This window comes from Hydractinia symbiolongicarpus, chromosome 10 (genome assembly GCF_029227915.1).
Source record: "Hydractinia symbiolongicarpus strain clone_291-10 chromosome 10, HSymV2.1, whole genome shotgun sequence".
NCBI classification, from domain to species: Eukaryota; Metazoa; Cnidaria; class Hydrozoa; order Anthoathecata; family Hydractiniidae; genus Hydractinia; species Hydractinia symbiolongicarpus.
The window spans coordinates 24,858,552-24,880,089 of NC_079884.1; the positions used below are offsets into that span (position 1 = coordinate 24,858,552).

Below are 21,538 nucleotides of genomic sequence, written 5' to 3' on the forward strand. Positions count from 1 at the left end.
TTTAACACATGAAATGCTTTACCTTGCTGACAAAGAATAGCCTCTAGATACCATGTGGACTCTAGAGACATCATAGATTTTAGGGAGGCAAATTAATGTAGGATTCCTGTAGCAGAGACCTTCTAAGGTCCATGCATGTTTGTTAAAATAGGAGCGCTATAAATTATAGATACTGTATGGCCTTCTTATAGCATCTAGGGACGTAAACTACACTAAAAATATTATAAAGTTTTAGGAACGGAAACTACTTAATGGATCTTTATAGGCTCCATGAACGTTAAAACTACGGTAGTAGCATTAACTACGTTAGGAAGGTTAAAACTACGGTAGCAGCGTTGACTACGTTAGGAAGGTTGAAAAAAAGGTAGCAGCGTTGACTACGTTAGGAAGGCTAAGACTACGGTAGCAGCGTTAACTACCTTAGGAAGGTTAAAACTTTAATAGTCGCGTTAATAAGGTGCCTTATGGACTACAGATTGCAAACTGTGCTAGGTACGTTAGACCCCAGGAACGTAAGTGACGCGAGGGACGTTAACTTTGCTTAGGTCAGGAGATCTGACAGAGTCTATTATGTAACTAATGGAGCAATATGCAGTAAAAGGACGTATACTACTTTAGCGAACTAATTGACTAATGGGTATTAAATTACTGTAGGAGGGGGTGGGTGTATAGAAAGAGGGGGGTTTAAAAAAACGTATAAGATATCATGCAGCAAGATGTTCAAGATATCATACATGTGTATATATGTAACAGATAAGCATACTGATATATATTCAACGAGAAATTTAAACCGTGTTAGATAAAGCAATTTAAGTTTCATTATGTCGTATCGGCTAAAAAATGCAAATAGGCGAATTTTGTTATTGGAATTGTACAATCACTTAATTTTTATAACCTGAACTATGCATTTCCAGAATTTTATGTATATATTTCTTCTTAGACTTTTTACTTTATTTTAGAATATATATGTAAATCTGTACTTTTTTCAATTTTTTATTTATATTTTGAGATTTAAATTTTTAATTTCATCTTCCCATATTCCTTTTGTTATCAAGGTTAACTCTTAGAATTTCCCAGGGTAGTTAACAGCCTGGCTTGCCCATGTACTTCTAACAGAGGAAATCTTTGAACCCCTGAGTTTTTTGCCTGTTTATCCGCCTAGTGGAAAATGGGTTTGACTACTAACTTCAATCATCATTTGAATCAAAAAAACTGTTGACGTAACTCACTATGTAGCAGTGGTGACAGGCTATGCTACCAATTAATATTTTTCTTCTTAAAAGTGCATGTAAAAGTTTACCCAGGGCTCGTACACCTCAAATAGTATTTCTATATAACGCCCTGAGATAGACGTAAAACCCGAAGAAGTTATTCTGAAAAAATAATCACAAAAATAAAATTTGAAGGAACATGACTAACTCATATAGCAAGGGGGGAGGAGAGCGGGGAAGGGAGCGTGGTTTACTCACCTCACTCGTGCATAATACAGAACAACCATTTTAAAGTTGCTGGATTACCTTTAATTAATAAATAAAATACACTCTGTTTAAAAAGATTATTTTTTACGTTGTACATCATGTGTCGATGACTACCACTAATAGGAACTAAGTCAGCTAAAGATAACAGATTTTTGTATAGTTCTATAATACAGCCAGAGATAAGCGCTCTCTTGTGTGATGACTTTAATGTGGAACTCATGTATTTGTAAAACGTTCGGCCATTGGATTTAGTGAAAATTGTGACCACTTTTCATTACATTCTGTTTCTAAAGTGAAGTTCTATAGGTGTGTGTATGTCTGTGTTTGTGACGCCTTACATGAAAGAACACGGCGTGGTGGCAGAAAGTAAATAAAGAATAAAGTAAGAAATCAAAAAACTTTACGCACTGTTATTAAATTACACTTAAAATGGTAATAAATAGATAACTTAGGGGATCGATAATTACAGGGATTAAAACATCTACCGATGAGATTTGCCACATTTTGTGAAGCCATGTAACTTTATTCTGTTATAGAATCGTTTGTTGTGTCTGCATCGTCTGCGTATCGCGAATTCTTCTCCTAAAAGCAAAAAATAAATTTACTAATTATAAAACAATAAAATGGCAGCTTCTGGAATATTTATCATTCTTAATAAGTCAGTATTGCGGAATCAAAGATTGCGAACGGGACCTCGAAATTGTGTAAAGTGTAGAACAAAGAAATCGAATGCTTGCATTTTATTGACATTGCGGAATTACGGGAATTAGTAATAATTAGTCAGTAAAATGCGAATTAAAAGACTTGGTTCTTGGTTGAGAAATGCTGACAATTTAAATCTAAAAGCAAATTCGCATTCTTTAATTCCGCACTTTTTTGTTCCACAAGATATTTTTTCCGAGCTAATTTCTTCCCTCAGGGTAAGTTCAAACACAGTTTCAAGCATAGAATGTCTACAATCATGGCAAAAGATGGAAATTGTTTTGCTGGATTAATTTTTCTTCATATGAACCCTCCTTGAGGTCTAGGACACATGCAGGGAGATATTGATATCATACGCTAACTATTCACAGTAACTTTTACATGCACCCCGATGGAGACTGAGTTATGCACATAACCCTTACGCTCTTCCTGCTGGTGCAACCATTCGATATATATTTCTAAAGACATTCATGAACACAATTCTGTCCGAAGGAACAATAATATTTTTTTCCATTAATTTACCTTTGAGACTTCTTGCAATTTGTAATTTGCATTGCTTAGCTCCATATCAGCTTTCCAAAGTTGCTACGAAGGCAAAGTTTTTTAATAATAGGTAGTTTAACACGTAATTAGCACAACAGATATTTAACTTCACAACTGACCGAAAGAACTTGGTCAATTAACTTTACTTAGAATATCGCAATACTTTTCCCATGCAAAGTTAGTCATTACATTCTGTATCATTGATAATTCCTGGTGGTTGCACAAATCCAAGACAGGTGAAGCTTTCAATCATTAACAATTCCTAATTGTTAAAGAAATGCAACATTTTGACATGCTTTCCATTTATTTTTACGCGTGAGAAATTCGCGAAAATAAAATGTGCGCTAAAGCTAGGTGCGCGAAAATTAAATACACGAAAAAAATAGATACACGAAATTTAAACTCGTGCGAAAACTTCATAAATTGAGGTAATACACGCATCTACCAGAAGATACACATCTACCAAAATTTTAGATTGTATTTCTCAGATTCGGCTACTCTCATCCCAAGTTGACATATGTTGTATCTATGCACAAGCTTTTCCCTAATTTTTTTGGAAATTTTAGCGAAATTTCTTTGAAATAATGTGAATTTCCTAACTTTTATAGAACTGGAAGACATCGTATAGGGACAGTTCAAGGATACGAAGAAAGAGAAGAGGCTTTTGGATTTGGGAATTGCTGTATTAAAATCTTAATGTGAGATACAACAGGGTACATAATTACAAGATACTACATGTATTGTATATCCTTACGTTCTTGACGTGTCACAAATAACGAGTACTAACAAGATTTGAAGATTTAGTTTGAAGAATTAATCGGACGTTAATGGAAAAAGAAAACTTTTCTCTAGAAACTTACATGTTTTAGATTCTCGATTTCAAATTTTCTCTTTTTCAGCAATTCATCTTTCTTTTTACTTTTCTGATCGTCCTGAGGATATATAGAAATATGAATATGATAATGACAAAAACACGGACAATAATAATCTTAAAATATATGAACTGCAACACTGAAACAACACCAATTATTAAACCCAACACCAACTGCAAATACACCTACAACTGAAATAACGACATCATAATTACGATAATCAAACGGTAATTACGACAATTAAAGTAACGAAAACCACAGAAACGAAAACAAACAAGAAAAAAACACGCTAAGTAACCATTACAACTGAAACGTAAAAACGCAAAACTAGCAAATACAACGAGCAACAAAAATTACAATGGCGAATGGTGAGCCACGACTACAGTGAAAGTAGAAGTAACAAAAGCCCGACGTGCATCACGATAGACAAAACTAAATAAATAGATATCTCCCTTTCACATAATAATCATTTAAATTGTAAGCATACATAACATGTAGAAAAGAAGTTTCAAGTTATACGATAAAAAAACAATATTTACCTTAAACTTTTTTTGTTTGTCTACATAACAATTATGTTGTTTGGGCGGCGTGTCTTCTTTATAGTCCATCAGAAACATCTAAATTGGGAATAAACACACAATGTTTATTTACCTGAAACATCGCCGAACGTAAATCCTCAGCTCCACGACATGATAAACAATCATATCGAAATAGAAAATACTGAACTGACAAGTCAAAGTATTTTCAGAATTTATTTGTCTTGTCAATCAATAAAATGTCAAAAGCGAAAATAGAAATAATAACTGGTTGAAATCATTTGTCAAAAAGAAGAAATAATATTTCTACTTTCGACTTTAAAGATTTTTTTTACTGAAAGGAAATCGCCTTCTTTATGTCAATAATGTTAATTGATTCTACCAATGTATTTACAAAAGTTATTTTAGCCAAAACTTGCTAATTTTGACAGTTGTTGTATCGTAAGACGCTACTTAAAAAGTGGCGAGTCGCTTAATTTTCTTCTTAGTGCTGTCTTGTTGCTCAAAATATTTGAAAATATATATACATCTTACCTTCCTCTGTCTTAACGCTGTGTTCATTCTAGTTTGATCGTCCAATTCGTTGCGACATTTTTTTAAAGCTTCCTGAAGGTAGGATATCTCGTCTTTGTACTGACTGACTTCGACCTATAAATTAAACAACTAGTTCCTGAATGAAGACATTTTTACTTTGTTCGACATAATTTGGTCATCTATCCGCTAGCTATGTATTCAAGTTTCTTTTTCATTCGATGTAGGTAAAATACAAAAAAGCATCAGCACCAATGCCGCGCAAAATTACTAAGTCCGGTGGGCGGAAAATTGGTACGAAAATTAAACAGCACTTAGAGAGAACTACTTCTATCATCCTGCCGCTTTTAAAATATTTCCGACATACTGATTCGGATTAGCCGGCACATGTTGGTCAAATATTAATAGTTTGGTACTTAATAAAATGAAGAAAACATACTTCTAAGTTCTTCACTTGAGCTGTTTTCTTTCCTGCATATTGTTCAGTTTCTCTGTTAGAAAAGAAAAAAAAGTTATCCATCAATATATACACGCTATTTCCTCTGCCTAAACACATATTCCCTTATTAAACAACCGCTATATCGAAAACAATAAATGACGTACACGATGAACAAACATTTCGTTGTCTAGAATGTGTCAAGGAAAAAGAGAAATTTAATAAGAACTTTATTAAACGTTCTTCTAAGTACGTTAAAAATATAATATTCCTCCTTTCAAAAAGTGCATGTTTTTAACAGGCCTCAGTTATATACTATACATGTCTTAACGGAGTACAAAATTAGCCAACCAGATTTAGTAGCATTGATACGATTTGCGTATCAACTTTCGTATGGGAAATTCGACTTATCTTTTGACGGAAAATCTGCAAAAGCGTGTTACATGGAGACGTGGAACGAAATAAAGACACGTCATCTACCTTAAAACTTTCAGATCATCATCGTAACTTTCTAACAAATTATCCTTTCTTTCCAATCGAGAATGCAAAACCTTTAGTCTTTGCAGAACGATATCCAAAGCCTATAGCAATATGATACATTGAAAGACAATATGTTCAATGCACTTATTAAGAAGTGTGTTTGTCAAAAAATGTGTAGTATTTGAAAAATTTTTAGAATAGAGTTCTAATAACCATGTCAAGTCACAAACACAATAAGAAAAACAAACAGGTAGACAGGTAGACACGTGCTAACATTGACGACGCCTAGCTACTTACCTTGCTTCTTTCTTTTAAAATATCTTCCCTTTCCGCACTATTTACGTATCCGAGTGGTTTGCATCCCAGTATGTGTTGGATATCTAATTCTGTACTAATCGTACGAATACATCGCAAATACTAGGCAAGAGCAAAAGAAAGAAGATTTTTTATAGGTTCTAATTCTAATTTCCGTGATTTTTGTATTCCTGTATTCCTGTACATTTTTTAGATTCCTCTTCCAGCAGCATTCCGTTGATGATTGGAATAATCGTTGCTATCCTTTTCGTTGTTGTTGTTGCGGTGGTCATCTTATTATTTATACGGAAAAGAAAAAAGTCTGAAAAAGATTCTGTAGCTGATAAGAGAATGTCAATACTTGAAAAGCAAGGGGAACTAGGGGAAATATGAAACTTTGTCGCGAACGTTGCCAAATGCTATGTATTGTAACAGATGATTACATATTGTTGATGCTAGTACCGAATCAACAGTCACGAATAGCTTCGCATTATTACAAAATGTATTGCAAATTTTAATGCTTTAAATAAAGTATGTCAAGGTGTGTGAAAAATTATAGCCATTAAAATTATTTATTAAATTAAAACTGATGATGTTTTAAAGAAATGAAATATAGGGGGGGGGGGTGTTTCAAAAGGACGGTCTAGTAAACTCCCAACAGAATGAGTGGCTTGTGCAAAGTCCAATGGTGTTTTAGCAAATAAATAAAAAAACTAAGAATACTATTTTATATGATTTTCTTTAATAATCTTGTCGTTTCGTTTAATCTAAAAAAAAAACTCCCGAAATAATTTTTATCTTATAGAAAAAAAAAAGACAAAGGAACATCCACGGTTCGCTCGTTCTTTGTACAGCGTGCGTCTCGCTACTTGCGCTACCTTTTTGCGTGACAGATGCAATTACTGTTGGGAATAACTTAGATAATAAAAAAGCTTACACTAACAGAATTATATCTCCATAAACACAATACAACATTTTACTCATCTCCGTCCTTTCGCTTCAAAGTCACTTGCAACAAGCTCTCTCATTTGCGCATGCTCGCTGCTACGTACTTTTAGGGTTCAAAGTTCAACATTACAATTTTTCCTGTCTAACCATGTACTTATCTTTGATTATTTTTTAATATTATTTCAGGCAGATTGAATATCTGTTATGGTTGTCATATAATTAATTTTCCGACGGGTTTTGCTACATGGTTTCTTGTGGTATCATAATTTATCACAACATTCTTAAATAGTTACTAACGGATTTTGGTTGAATAAATGGGCAAGTAGCAATGTAATTAAAATGACCTTCACCTATGGAAACCTATATAGGTAACAAAGACTTAATAAATTTTTGTAAGCTTTTGTCAGCTAACTAGCTGAACAGTGTTCGGGGCAAAGTGCGAAAATTTTGTTGCTGTGAGGTTAACCTACGTTTAGCCCACACAGTTCGCATGAGACTTTTAGTACAGGGTTTTATGTTCTTCTTATTTCTTCTTAAAACTAGAGAAAGGCAGTCAGTCATAAGGCTTGCAAGTTAAAGGCTGAGTTACAAACAACAAAAAATCTGATACACATTTGTAACATTTTTTCGTCCATAGCTACAGACAGCATACGCAATTTTAGACTTCAAATTTGAACATTATTACACTCTGCAAACTTGGGGGAACAAACCCACAATATAAATCAATTAGAAAAAAAGTATTTAGCTAGAACTGTGGAGTAAAAAGCGCGTAAGTTTTTATTGAATTCTTATTATTGAACCAGCTGGGTGACCCAGACGATGACATTGAGCGCTTAAGTGCATGTTTGCACATCGGGGTTGGGGGGGTCCTAGTACAGGTACATGACATGTTACAAATCCAGATAAGCGCCTACAGCGATGTAGCCTTTGGAATGTAATGCACTTTCCTTAAAGAAAACGCCCACAACCTCAGCTTGATTAAATAAAATAGGAAAGAAAATAAATGTGAAAAATATGCAAATTTTAAGTTGATAGTACTTACTTTTAATAGAGCTTTCGAAAACTGGAAATATAACTGACGTCATATCCTGCGTAGGTAGCAGAGGATCTCCTCTTGCTCTGAGGGTATATCTGGGTTAATCAGCCTGTTTCAGGAAAGGCGGGTCGACGACTTCATCAAAAAACTTTGAAACACTAATATATCATTAATATTACTTTTTCCAGCGTTTCAAGCTCTACACAATGGAGGCAACAAATAAACTAATATAAAAACAATTGTATATTACCAGGTTCTCTCACATCATCCAGATATTTAAAATCATATATTTTACCAAGGGTTTTTCGACTAGTCTAATATAATAATACTCAAGTTGTGTGTTATTCAGTTTGTAATCGTCAAAGCAGATATGTTTATTTTCCTTTGAAGTAGCAGAAAAAAATATGTCTTATTTGTTACATTTCTAGACTTTACGGTACGACGTCAATGTATTTGGACAGATTTTATCCACGGCCGGATGTAGCCTGATTTTTCTTTGATAATATTATCTGTTTTTAGTTGTTAAGTGTAATAAAAGAAGATTTTTTTACAAATAAATTGTATTAATTGTGGGTTCAGTTAATTTCACCATTACGAACTACAACGAATATTACTGATATTTATCCCCAATGCCAACTTTCTTTAGTGTTCTAAAGTTTTATAAGGCAAGACTTTTATTTCTTTCTAACTTTAGCCACTTTATAAGGAATTTCACCTACATTGCTAAGTTTCATTTTTGAACGACTTGGCTCTCGTGTTGCTTATAAAAAGCTGTATGTGATTTGGCAGATATTTTGCTCACCATTAAAAGCCTACTTAACGGTTAAGCAAACAGCATGATTATTTAAAATAGACATCATGATTTTTTCTAACATTGCTTGCACATTATTCTTACATCTTTAAGACTTGTAATATACGTTTGTATTATTTTGTAGTCTTTTAGAGGGATTTCTTAAAGAGTGTAAGAGCAGAATCCTACAGATAATTCTTCACAAAGAATAAACACTGCGGAGTTTAATGTTGCTTCAATTCATCAAAAAATCACATGAAATATTCTATTCATTTAGGAGGGGGAGGAAGGAAGGGGGTAATAAATTTTAATGGCCGTGGCGGCTTGACATTATAACACGATATGCACTTTTGATATCAATATATATTAGCTTGGTATAAAGTTCCCTTATATTTCATGTTATTCATTGTCATTGTAACTAATACTTTCTCGCCTTGAATTCTCATATGGAAACGTGATATTTTTTCACTATTTTGTGGTATAGCGTATACATCATTGGTAGATAATATCAATGGTGGTGGATTTGGATGCAATTCTGTGCAATTCACGAGATTAAGTTCGTTTGATCGTATCTTTGAGACGTCTTCAATCTGAATGGCGGTGATATCTCTTTTATCAGCGCAACATGGTCTTTCTGGTACGGATCCAACTGTTACAATATTTCTATAGTTTTTCTGATTTTCCTTCATCAGGATAAGGGAAAATTCAACAGGAGATGTGGCAGATTCCATAAGTCCTCTTAGAATATTACTGCGCCAATTTTGCCTTACTAAAAATCAAATTGACAAATGATTACTCTCTTTTAAGACAATTTAGATTAGGCTGAAGCTGTCCTTCACTCTTTCTCCCACGATTTTTAGCCAGAATCTTGGTCTTCACCTAAATGTGAATCTATTGTTTGCACTTTGAAAAGGTCGTTTTTCGAGTACCCAATCTTCGCCTTTTAATATTTAAAATGGCGAAACAAGCTAAATGATCTGAAACTTGCTTAGTATTGTTTAAAAGAATACCACAATTTTTGTCCATGAATAAATAAAATCATATAATAATAATTATAGGTCAATTTAAAAGATCAAAAATTGGAAACATTAAAACTCACATTTAGCGTAAAGGTAATTGGGTAATGCGCTCGCCATGATGTGAAGTTGATCCGATCAAAATATTTTCGTATGAAACAATTTCATGGCGTCAAAATGTACACAAAAGAAGAGTTTTTTTTTTCTTTCAAGCTGTTTGAGCAACCTAATTTAACTGACAGACAACTAGATTTTAAAGGGGAAGCTATTTCAAATAAAGCCTGAGAAAAGACATTTTACAGCAATGCTAGGATACAAGTTTACATGAGTTTACAATGAATAAAAAAGTTAGGATTCAAGGTGAGCATATTCTAAGGATAGTCTCTTAACTTTTTGTTTGATTTCATATTGAGTTTTCCTATAGAGTATATTTTTATAATATAAAGCGTATATCGAAAAAAACATCCATTTGTAAAACTAATGACATCAACATTTTGAACTTTTGATGATTTAAACTGGTCTGACAGGTAAACAAAAATATTTTATATAATAGACATTCATTTAAAATAAACAACATGTTTTCTTTTCTTGACAAATAAAGATGTTAAGAAATGAAATAACAAATCTAGATAATCAATACTACATATAACACTCATATGCGAAATAAAGTAATTCGAAAGAGGTTAAAAATTGAAATCCAAATTTAATCAAACTTGGCACACTTTATAGTACGTCACAAAAAAAAAATTGCAGCATTAAATTTCGCTTATTGCGAAGCAATTGAGCTTTGCGAGCGAAGCGAGCGAAGCGAAATTGTGGAGCACGTTTGCTACACGCGAGGTATACCAAGAGAAATATTGAGATTCTCAAAATTTCGATAGAAAAAAAATCATATAAAATCAGCGTAAAGAAATAGGACTGATATTTTTGCACATAAAGCTAGGGTATTTTTTTTTCTAATAAAACAAATAAATTTGGACCGAGGGGTTAAAGTATAAGTTTAGTAAAAAATGCAATAAGTACGGCTCGTACCCCCCCACCCCCGGATTTTGACCCCCCCCCCCCCCGTCTTTTGGTCCGGATTATACGTCCGCCGAACTTGAACACACAAAGAGGAATATGCCGTGAACAAGAAACGGTAGTCGGCATTTTAGACACGTATATTTTACAGACCCAAAATATGCCTTATTTCTTTGTATTATAGCTAATTATGGTATAAATAATTAATTAATTACTTTGCAATTTTGCTTCTAATACTATTATAGTTGTATTTTAATGAAATATAATAGTATTAAAACGGTTTTCTTTTTTTGAAAAAATTTATTGCTAGTCCTGTTTCTAATCGGCTTTACTTGTGTATTTTAAGCTTTTTTGTTGCTGTGCTTTTTCTGGAGATTTTATTTGGATTGGAAAGCTCCTGTGTAAGGTACCCTTTCCTAAAGAAAAATTGAAGTAATTTGTACAATTATAACGCGCCGAGCTGTGTTTTATTTTATTGTTTCTAAGAAGATGTAAGAATACAATATTATCAATTTTAATTGGTTTTATCCAAATCAAGGTAAGGCTTAATCACATGAAAGGTAGCTAGCTAGAGCTCAGTTTTGTATAAAAGAATTGAAAGTAATTTGTAGAATACATATGGAGAAGCTGTATTCTACCTAACTGATAGCCAGATATAGGAAAACCTGTAGCTAGGGCGCAGACAAAACAAATAGCTCTGGGCGCTAGAGTGAGCTGACCAACCGTTTTTTATCATTTTTTATTTATTATATAAGTAACCTGTTACAGTAATTAAAAAAATATCCTCTTTTGCTATCAAACCAACAGCAATGTAATTGTCAATAGGAATTAGTTTTCCGTACACCCTCCCTGAGAACAAGGTTTAAAACGACATTAAAACATTAAAACTGTCATTAAACAGAACTTCAAGGATGCCCAAGCCGCACCACGTCCTCTAAACGGCGTGGGCATCTTCGAAACTGCTTGTAATTTTAGAACAAGGGTGCTGATAAGCTGCATACGCCGTATAACGTGCAGGCGTTTTTGGGCAAGTTTAGCGTTTTGCAAAAAAATTGAAGTATTCACCCGAAAAAACCTGCATAGACCATAAAGTAAACTATGTGGTAGTAAAGTTCTTAAAAGAACTGTTTTTGATGTTTTTTGATAAAATTTACTTGATAAATAACTTTTAATTTTTATTAACTTCTTTCTCTTAAAGCATCTTTTTCCAACTATCGTCCACAAGGTATGTTACAAGGAATTGAATTTTGAAAATGCTCCAGGCAAGTTCGGGAAAGTGCGGGCGGTTTTGGAAGACAATCACTAATTTAATTGGAAAAGTTGCCCGAACTCGCCCTTATATATGTGGCTGTTTGCAGCTTATTGACACCCTCTTATTTTAGAATATTCTCAGGAATAATAGACCAAGAGAAATTACATCACAGTTTTTTGTCCACCGCTCACGTGTGTTTGAGAACAACCCATATAACAAAGTTCATTATTTTTTAAATTATTTGTGTAAAAATTACTATTTCATTCACGATAAACCATTTGTCAGTCATTTTATTCGCCCAACAAAGAATCCTATCCAAGGTGCTTTTCTATTAGTGCTGAATTTAATAATTGACATGGTTCAGCATATGTTTTTAAATGGGTCTAGGACAATAAACTTATTTAATTTCCCTTGGCCTTGCATCAATCAAATTCTGAAAAAATAAACACTTCTAAAATGATTTTGTCAGATTTGGAAACTGTTGGTATGGTTGGAACTTTGCGTATAAAATTAGTAAAGTTGCCAAATTGTTTAGTTTTTTTCTTTTATACTTTTCCGAATTAGCCTTAATTATTTATAAGATGAAAAACAGCGCTTTCAATTCCATTGACTTGGCCATCCCTTAAAGGCACTGGAAGCTTCACTATATGAAAATGTTTTCTTTTTCTTTTAGATTGTGTACAATGGGAGTGAGTGATGTAATCTTCTAATGCGTGTGGTGAAAAGAAGGCGAATCCGTTATTGTTTTTCTGCCCAAATTTGAAGCTATTTAATAAATCTTGATAAAGTTAAAAAACTGTTTTGATTTGTTTGTTTTTGTTTTAATTGTTTCCCGTGAGTTTTCGAAATTCGTTCCAGCAGATTCTGTGGCTTCTACTGCCGGCATTTTTACGTGAAAAAAATACTGTTTTGTTGTGAGGTCATTTACGAAATCGTTAACGTTAGGACCAACTTCTGCGGGTAGTACAACTCGATGTATCACATATCTTTCGGAATACTGCTAAAAGTGTAATTTTACTTTTACCATTCTGTGGGAAAAGGCGGTACAAAATTTTAACACGCGTTATTCGTTTTTGTTAGTTTCGCGTAATCTTATTTTCTCGCACATTTTGAAAAGAATATCCCACGCACATCAAATACTCGCGCAGTCTATTCGCAAAAAAACTGTTTTTGAGCAACGAATTGTTCCGCAGAGCGTTCATTTTCCTACCTCGTCCCCAGGGTTCTTCTATGTGATATTCAATTTTGATGTATTTCGGAATATGTTAGCGCCAATTAAACAAGAAGCGCTAGGGACAAAGTATTGGATAGTTTAATTTTGCTCGAACTTGCGAAATGCTTCGCAACCTTTTTTTTAATTTCTAGTGTCAGCATTTTTTCCATGGCGTCATCAAAAGCTTAAAATTCTTCCGAAGTATCAATATCTCCTTAAAAGTTAATTATTTTAGTTCTAGATCGAATTTTTAGATTCTGGTTGAATTTTCTAAAAACCAAATAAAAAACCAAATTAAAAGTTATTATTTTTACATAGTTTGCATACAAAGTTGCAAAAATTGCCCAAAATATTTGCTTTTCTCGATTTTTGTGCAAAATCCGAAAAAATCGGGAACTCGGATTAATCACGTGTGGCAAACATACAGAAGGATTCCACTTAATGAAACAAGGTTGTGTTGTAAGTATCAAGTTCAAAGGATAACCCTAACACGAATTATTATATTTCCTCGATTATAAGGATTTCATAGACATTTTCAGGGGTAGTTTCAAGTAATAGCCAATATCAAAGCCTTTGAGATGTATGGGACCTAATAATTTGGCATGCAGGTGTCTAATAAATAATATTAAAACGAAATAAGTATCATAGCCATGCAATATAGCATGAAGAAATGATTACAAAAAAAAATCGTCAGGGGGGAGCGAAATCCGCCCCTCACCCACCCCGGACCGAAAAGGGTTAAAATGTAATTAATACCTCTCAAAAGTTTTTAAAGTCATTGTTGTTGCTTCGATTGGCTTTATGTATAATAAACTTATATGTTTCAGTCAAAAATTTCGAATATCGAGCCAGCTCGTTCAAAAGCTTTGAAGATTTCTTTATTAGAAAGTTTGATTAAAAGGGAGGAAAGTACTTTTATTGAGTAGCTAATTCGTGTTATCCAATATATGCAGGAACTTTTCTGTCATTTTCAGTTATACTTGAATTTAAGATGATTTGTTGTTTCTGCTTTAATGGTCAGAAAATTTTTCACCGCCATTAACTTGACTTTCGTGTAAATCACTAAAGTCGAAAACCAACAGCCGTGTCGTAGCCCCTTTAAAATCTATTCTATATTTGAACCATGAAACAATCTTATTTTCACCAACGACTGATAAGTATTTTACAGCTTCGGATTTCGTATGAAGGATAACAAGTTGCTTAATATTTTATGAGCTGTTCTCATTAAAAAAAAATTGAGCAACAGTTATCAACCAGTCACAGGGGCGGATCCAGACTTTTTCAAGACTTAGTCAAGACTAAGTCTTGAATTTAGCAGCTGGGGGCTAAATTTTAAGCTTTGCGGGTACAAAAATCGCCGAAAATTGTCTTCCGATTTATCTAGTTATTAAAAAAATTGACCAAAAGAAACGCTAAGCTATAAAAAAATCTCCTAAGAACATCTTTTATAAGAATCAAATCTCCGTCTTACACGTCTTATTTTGATAGATAAAACCACTAAAATTAACAGGGATTAACTACAATAAAGTGAGACAATTGTGAATATATTTCAAGCTGTTTCTGCCAATATCAGGCTTCATCAGCATGACTAGGTGATCACACCAGTCATGGACAGCAAAATAAAACACAATCATAACAAAAACAATAAGAATATGGAAAGATCAGGATAATGAAGATGAAATGTACATACATGTGATATAATACATACACCTCAACCCATGTATTTATTCAGATATATTTGTTTATTCACAGGGCTAAACTCAAGTTTCGTTTGAACTTTAAAAGAAGAATTAAGAAGCTTTTTTACTGCTTTTTGCATGCTGAAATAGGAAAATGCAACTTTCAGTTAAGAAAGTTGCAACCTGGAAAAAGGGGAACGTAATGATTTGGCTTGAAGTCTACACCAGACTTAACAATATCTTTATAACAAAATAAATTTTTTAACTGATCTTCATCAGGTAAAATAAATGGGTGTGGCAATATACACTGTGTAAAGAAAGTTGTAACAAACTGTAACAAGCCGAATTGTGGGTAAAATGTGTTAATTTTTCTCTTTATTACTGTTGACAAGGCAAGTATTGATAGAAAAGGAAACCATGTCTGGGGGGTACAGTTGTTGATTGCTTCTGCTTTAACTGCCTCCTCAGGAGAAAGAGTCATATCACAAACATTATGGGAAAGGGAAAATCTGAATAAACTTTTCCCAGATATAAAAATATTTGCCTTTTGGTTTTTTAAAGCAAATTGAAAACAAGGATGATTGGAATAAAAGGAAGGATGCAAGAAAAGTTCTATGGATGTCAAGATTCTCAGAACATCAACAAGAGAATTATCACCTATACCAATACCAACGATGCTGAGCTGTATAGACAGTCTCCTGATAGATTGGATCTAAAAATAATATATTTTACCATGACCTTTTACTCAACAAACTTTGTTTCCTAATAGCCATTCGAAGAGTTGTTTATTTTCATCACCAGATGTCAAGTTCTTGCTTCTAATAACAACACAAATATTAATTGAGAAAGAATTCCTCCGCAATGATAAAAATTCTGTTCAAAGCTCATATTACAAAAAACAATACACCTTTACCATAATTCAATTGTACATGCGTTCCTACGGCTCTCCATCGTTTTACAATATCGGAAAAAAGGAGGTAAAAATCGTGTTTTTATGAGAGTTTGTTAGAGACGAAAGCGTGTTTTCTCCAGTTTTTTGACTTCCGTCGTATCAATTGATTTCAAATTTTCAGGAAACGTTAATAATAATAAGATACAACTTATGTGTACTTTTCATTAAAAACAAAATGCGGCAAGAAAAGTAGAATCCTCTGATCGCAAAATAAGCTGCGATGGAGTGTTATTTTTTCCGAATTATCGTAAAGGTGTATTAGCCCTAGCTATAGCTAATTAAATCTTTTTGTATTTGGTTTTAATAGTCTGTTGTATAAAGCTCTTCCCAACTAGCTTTTCGTAGCGGATATACTGAAAACCTTTAAATAAATGCAAGGTGTGTTGGAGAGTAAAAAACATACTTCTCACCTTAAAGCAATAATTCCTTTATCTTCACACCTCGCCTCTCAGATGGAAGGTATATATCTGGGCCTGAATTCCGATGAAGACTTTTACCAACCAAGGGATAAATATCCCCAGACAACAAAAATGCTCGAGCATAAACACTTTCTAAAAGTTCTTTTTGCATTTTACGAACAGATTCAAAATTATCACACTTTAAAGGTTCCCTCCGACGTTTTAATGATGCCACCTAATTAAGTTCTATTCATATAAGTATTTAAGAAAATAACATTCGTTTTTTACAGAAAAGTTTAGTACAGCAAATAATTGTAAATAAACTTTCAAATTTTGAGCTACCTCACTTCATGCGGCTTTATCATGCTCACGCTTCTTCTCGAACTTTGAAATTCATAATGGCTGCATAATTGACGTCACAAGGACCAAAGAATTATAGGATGCCTCACGGTGATATATTCTACTGACTAATTCGTGTTTAGAATGCCTTGTTGATATGTTTCGAAGTATTAAATATTTATGAGATATAGATGGTTCATTAGCGATAGCAAAAAATTTTGTTGTTTGCTTAATGCAGAATTATTTGTTTTCTTTTAAAAGCAACACGTTTGTTAAGTACTGTAATAATTATGTCTTCTTCGGATGAGTCGGAATCAGAATGTTCTAACGTTGTACTTGGCTTCCAGTTTGAACCTAAACGTAGGGGGGATTTATCAGACTCATCGTGGGTGACATATGACAGTGATAGCGATGGGGAAATAGCAGAATTAAGGATTAACCTTGACGCTACATCGTGGTGTAAACGCAACAATTGTAGTACGGAAAGAATCCAAGCCAAAAGGCGTGGGTCTTTGACTAATCCAGACGGATGGGAGTTACAACTATAGCCTAACAGGTTATCAGTAACCACGCAGTACGGAACCTAAATTTCCTCCGCCGGCTGCGGGCCACATATTGTTGGACTTCGCATAGAGTGTGAAAATTACGTCACGATTTTGACGTCACAGGCCCCTTAGGTGAGATGGGGAGGGTTGCGGGCCATAGCTATTTGATTTTTGACTGACTGAGTGACTGATTAGTCAAAATGAATTAGTCAAAATTTGTAAGCTATAATTTGCAACCCTCTCAGTCTATATGGTAGCGACGTCACAACTTTGACGTCAACATCGCTATAAGCGAATTGGAGAGGGCTGTGAACCATGGCTTTTCGCCGTAAATAAATTACAATCTGATTTTTTAACGCCCTCCGTTTGCAACACCTGGATCGTCGACATCTTCGCTTGGCTAACATTTTTCGTCAAATTTACACTTAGTCACGCGACTTATCTGACTAACCCTTGATCCGCACCTGAGTCATTGTTGCGACTTCATTGGAAACACAGGTTGTACACAAGGAGATGCTACACAACAAATATTATAAGATTATTTTTCTACCTCTATATAATCTGTAGTTAATCTAAGATGGAAAAATAAGCCATTTGAAATATAGAATTAACTTTGTTTTGTTGCATGCATGCAAAAATTATGTTTCCTATAAAAATACGTTTATATTGATGAGACTGCTTCATCTATTACACATGATAAAAAAATGCAAATATATCTTTAACTTGAAATTGTTCAATCAAACCTTGTAATTGTGCTAACGTAGCCGTTGAAAAAAGAAATTTTATTTACTTTGCAGGAATATTTATTAAATATACTTTTACAACCATATTTTTGGATTTTATCCTTTTCGGTGAAATTAAGCTCAGGTGGTATATTATTTATTGTGAAAAATCTCAAGCATTTTAACTTTCTTTATTTCGAGAATTTTGCATTTTCAGAAGTTGCATTAATAAGATAAACGCACGCAATTCATTTTTTTAAAGCTTACTTTCCACGAAAAAACAAGTTACTTTGTAATAACTTTTCCAACTCTTTCATATGAAATCAATTTGTTTTTTCTTACAGGATGTAAGCTTTAAAAGTTTAGTATAGTGAGAACGTTTGTCTAAGAATATTGATCAAAATTAGCTCCACATATAGTTACTCGTTTTGCTGTATTCAAGAGAGCTCCAGGAACATTAGACACCAAAAAGCTTTCTTGCGTGTACACTCAATTTTAAGATGTTCAATTTGCACAAAATTTTTTTTAATATGATTGTCTAATCATTCCAAGGAAAGGTTTTTTCCAAAAACCCTTTATATTTAGGACGGCATTTTTAAAGGCACTTATTGACAAATTGCCCAGGTTTGAAATACAATGTGCAAATGTACTTAAAACGATTTCATTTGCTAACCGTCCTAGCAAAACCGTAAACAATTTTCAATAATCTCAAAAATCAAAAATATGATACATCTTTCCTCTTAATAACATATTTAATTTAATTTCTAAACAACATCTCGATGCTAATGAATCTTTTGGCATAGCTTATATAAAATACAGTTGAGTTCTATGTTAGGACGAAAGAATTAACCAAAAAAAAATATAGGAAAAATTATTTTTATCAAATACCATGTCTAGATTTCGTTTTTCGAATTGTTAAGGCTGGCTAAACAGTTTATAAATAAAAGAGCGTGCATCAGATTATTTACTCATTCCATTCTCATTCAAAAAAAAAAAATCTCACCTTACTGATGGTAGAACTTTGTCCAATATTACAGACACATTACATTCCACATCAAACTTTATGCTCTATTTAAAATAGGTTTAATTATGTTGTTGTTGTTATTAATATTAGGAATGTTTTAGTGCACGTGTATTGTAACGTTGATAACAATTAAACGATGTCCAATTTTGTTAAACACTAAGTACTATTGGAATATTAATTCATACTTTTATGTTCACTAACCGACTTGCAAAGTTTCTAAAAAGTTAAGCCTCCCCTCCACAAAATTTAGTCATTTCTCCCCCACTAAATTTACCAATATAATCACTTTTTTGGCAAAATACTGAAATTAATTGGTAAGTTTATAGTAATACTAGTCGATAAGCTCGTGAAAAGATCCACTTAGGTAGAAAAGCAACGGGAAAGTTATTTGTCGTGTGATTTTCGATGAGGAAATGACTCGTCAATACACAATTTTTTCATTGAATTTTTTGGCCATTGCCTTGTCATGGAGATTTTTACATGCTGATCGTGGGCTTTTGACGAATGGTTAAAGAGATCATAAAGGTTAAAGATTTTTGGATGATGTCTCTAATCCGCATGTTCAAAAACGAGTGATAAAATTGGTTCCATTTTGGTCCTAGGTAGTCCATAGTTACCCATGCAGGAGACGTTTGTGCTAAAAGTGGATAACAACTCTGAATTATTACAAAATAGTAATAACTTCAGTCTTGTCTTATTTTTCTTGTTTTTTTCCTGTTCACATAAAAAGTAAAGGCTAGTATGCCACAAATTATGCAATATGTACAAACTATTATAGCGCTGAGCCTATACTATCTGTTTCTAAGGGCATTACCGAAAAATATTTATGCAGAAAAGAATTTCTGCATAAATTAGAACACAAAGTTGAATATCTATTTTTACCATACTAATAGATAAAAAACGTACCTTGTAAACGGGAAAGATGTACAACTGTTTTCGGTTTTATAATCTTTTTTAAAGGTTGGACATGTTCAACTTTTGCTAAGTTTTTTCTATTGAAATTAGCAGAATGATTAATGAGTTATTGTTTAAACTGAAGATTTGAGCATATTTTTCGATTTTTAATCACAACCAGTGCTAGTCCACTTTTTTCTTCCACCATTATCCCTCCTGCTGCAATAGAAATAAGCGCAATGAAAGATATACGTGTTCTTTCTTTGGTATTCATTGTGAAAAGAGAGTTTTTAAAAAAAATTATCATCTTAACGTGTAGACAGGTGTATTACTTGTACCTAAACTTATAAAGTTTTTCTCATAACTAAACGGTCCGTTTAAACGTACTGTGTATTTTAGCCTTTAAACGCGTACCGTTTTTTTGATGAAACGTTACTCTTGTACGTTAAAGACAATTAATTGTGACATATTTCACAACCAAATCTCGGTATAGGTTACGGCAAATAGCAAAGCATGGTTTTTCCTTGTTACGTGGTGTCATTCGTAAAGAGTGAGCGAATGACATAAATTTTTAGGATCTACGTACAGGGCACTTTGGTTACACTCATAAGCGCAAGAAATATACACATAAAATTTGGTACTTATTACAAAAATACCACTGGGTTTGTTTACAAAAGGGAACAGCCTCGATGTTGTTTGATGTTGTTCTTACAGGTAGCTTAGCTACCCTATAGTTAGATTTAGGATTAAACTAGCATTTATTACTTAATACTCAGTAAAATAGGTCAAGTTTGAATATTAAACTATTTCGCTATAACTAGCTAGACTAAGTATGAAAGGACAAGGCTGAGCTTTTTAGCTGGGTTAAAAGTCAAAACTTAAAGAGGAAATTACATCACATTTTTTAAGATTATACTACACATATTTGAGAACACCTGCGGGAAAACTCATTGTTCATCAAGTTACGACATATGGCTAATATGGAAGATTTGTTCATAAAAAACATCAGAAACTTTTTTCATGTGGACTACTTTTACATTAACAAAAATTAAAAATTTGAAGATAAACTTTTGTGATTTTTTCATTCATTAAATTTCTCGCTGGAAATTTTTAAGGTTTAAAACCCATGTCCCACAGTAACTTTTTCATCCTTATCCTAATGTTAATACATAATCTATGCAACAGCTTTTGCAGTAAAATTAAAACACATAATGAAAAAAAGGTTGTTATTAAAATATTATAAATTAATTTCAAACCAATTAGTCCCTGCAGCCATTTTGGTGTCAGCGGTATGAAAAACTATGCTTAAACTATACTAAGTAAAAGTCCTTTTACTTCAGTAAAAATTGAAATAATGACTTGAAACTTAGTATTAAAATCCTAGTCAAAATGATGGACAACGTCGAGGAACCCTGGGTAATTTTGAAAAAATGTGGTTCTGCCTTATGATTCTCAGATATTTGCTGCTGATATCAGCATATTTTAGCCCTCGAGTGCCACACCTCCGTATATATAGGAGTTAATTATCTTTAAATTTTTTTTATTAATTGTTGTTAAGCATGTAATGTTTTATAATACCATTTAGGTAATATAAAAGTATATACCAGGTGAAATATATGAAGTATATATCATTTCACAAACTTATAACTCGCTTCATTCTTTGTTTGCAGCTAAGGTTACCAAGGTTAGGTCAAGGATATTAAGCTTTGAGATTCAAATGTCTCCATTATGTTTCAGCAAGCATTACTGGCAAACGATGAAGCAATTGCAGAAAAATTAAACGGCTTTTAACCAATCAAACTGCTTGATTTGATTATTATCACTTATTGCCCGATTAC

The 21,538-nt window shown here is 33.1% G+C and overlaps 2 protein-coding genes and 1 long non-coding RNA gene across 4 annotated transcripts; 1 reads left to right on the forward strand and 2 right to left on the reverse strand.

Annotated features, from left to right (window-relative positions):
* Positions 1-1,460: 1,460 nt before the first annotated feature.
* LOC130613004 (uncharacterized) lies at positions 1,461-8,590 on the reverse strand. Its single transcript, XM_057434329.1, has 15 exons — positions 8,546-8,590; positions 8,152-8,238; positions 8,036-8,055; positions 7,735-7,939; positions 7,118-7,180; positions 6,596-6,639; positions 6,281-6,392; positions 5,876-5,995; positions 5,579-5,679; positions 5,102-5,153; positions 4,666-4,779; positions 4,135-4,212; positions 3,584-3,655; positions 2,703-2,765; positions 1,461-2,060 (listed from the first exon to the last, which is right to left on the reverse strand). The coding sequence occupies exons 1-15, from the start codon at positions 8,588-8,590 to the stop codon at positions 2,001-2,003; spliced, it is 1,236 nt and encodes a 411-aa protein (XP_057290312.1). The 3' UTR covers positions 1,461-2,000.
* Positions 8,591-8,971: 381 nt separating this feature from the next.
* On the reverse strand, positions 8,972-19,082 carry LOC130612750 (uncharacterized). Of its 2 annotated transcripts, none has more exons than XM_057434103.1 (2): positions 9,746-10,392; positions 8,972-9,415 (listed from the first exon to the last, which is right to left on the reverse strand). In XM_057434103.1, the coding sequence occupies exons 1-2, from the start codon at positions 9,780-9,782 to the stop codon at positions 9,003-9,005; spliced, it is 450 nt and encodes a 149-aa protein (XP_057290086.1). In that variant the 5' UTR covers positions 9,783-10,392; the 3' UTR covers positions 8,972-9,002. The 2 variants fall into 2 exon arrangements, with proteins under 2 accessions (XP_057290086.1, XP_057290087.1); XM_057434104.1 differs by lacking the exon at positions 9,746-10,392 and adding an exon at positions 18,786-19,082 and having other exon boundaries at positions 8,973-9,415.
* LOC130612751 (uncharacterized) lies at positions 10,731-12,739 on the forward strand. The gene is made up of 2 exons (XR_008975536.1): positions 10,731-11,220; positions 12,608-12,739. It is a non-coding gene; the product is annotated as an uncharacterized LOC130612751 (long non-coding RNA).
* Positions 19,083-21,538: the final 2,456 nt, after the last annotated feature.

Excerpts from the sequence above, each read along its gene's own strand:
- LOC130613004 (XM_057434329.1), bottom strand. The coding sequence starts at position 8,590 with ATGAAACTTAGCAATGTAGGTGAAATTCCTTATAAAGTGGCTAAA. Across the intron at positions 5,996-6,280 it reads AATACATAGCATTTGGCAAC|TATTTGCGATGTATTCGTAC; the intron begins GTTCGCGACAAA and ends GCTCTTGCCTAG. Across the intron at positions 4,780-5,101 it reads CTCAAGTGAAGAACTTAGAA|GTCGAAGTCAGTCAGTACAA; the intron begins GTATGTTTTCTT and ends TTTAATTTATAG.
- LOC130612750 (XM_057434103.1), bottom strand. The coding sequence starts at position 9,782 with ATGGCGAGCGCATTACCCAATTACCTTTACGCTAAAT. Across the intron at positions 9,416-9,745 it reads CAATTACCTTTACGCTAAAT|TAAGGCAAAATTGGCGCAGT; the intron begins GTGAGTTTTAAT and ends TTTGATTTTTAG.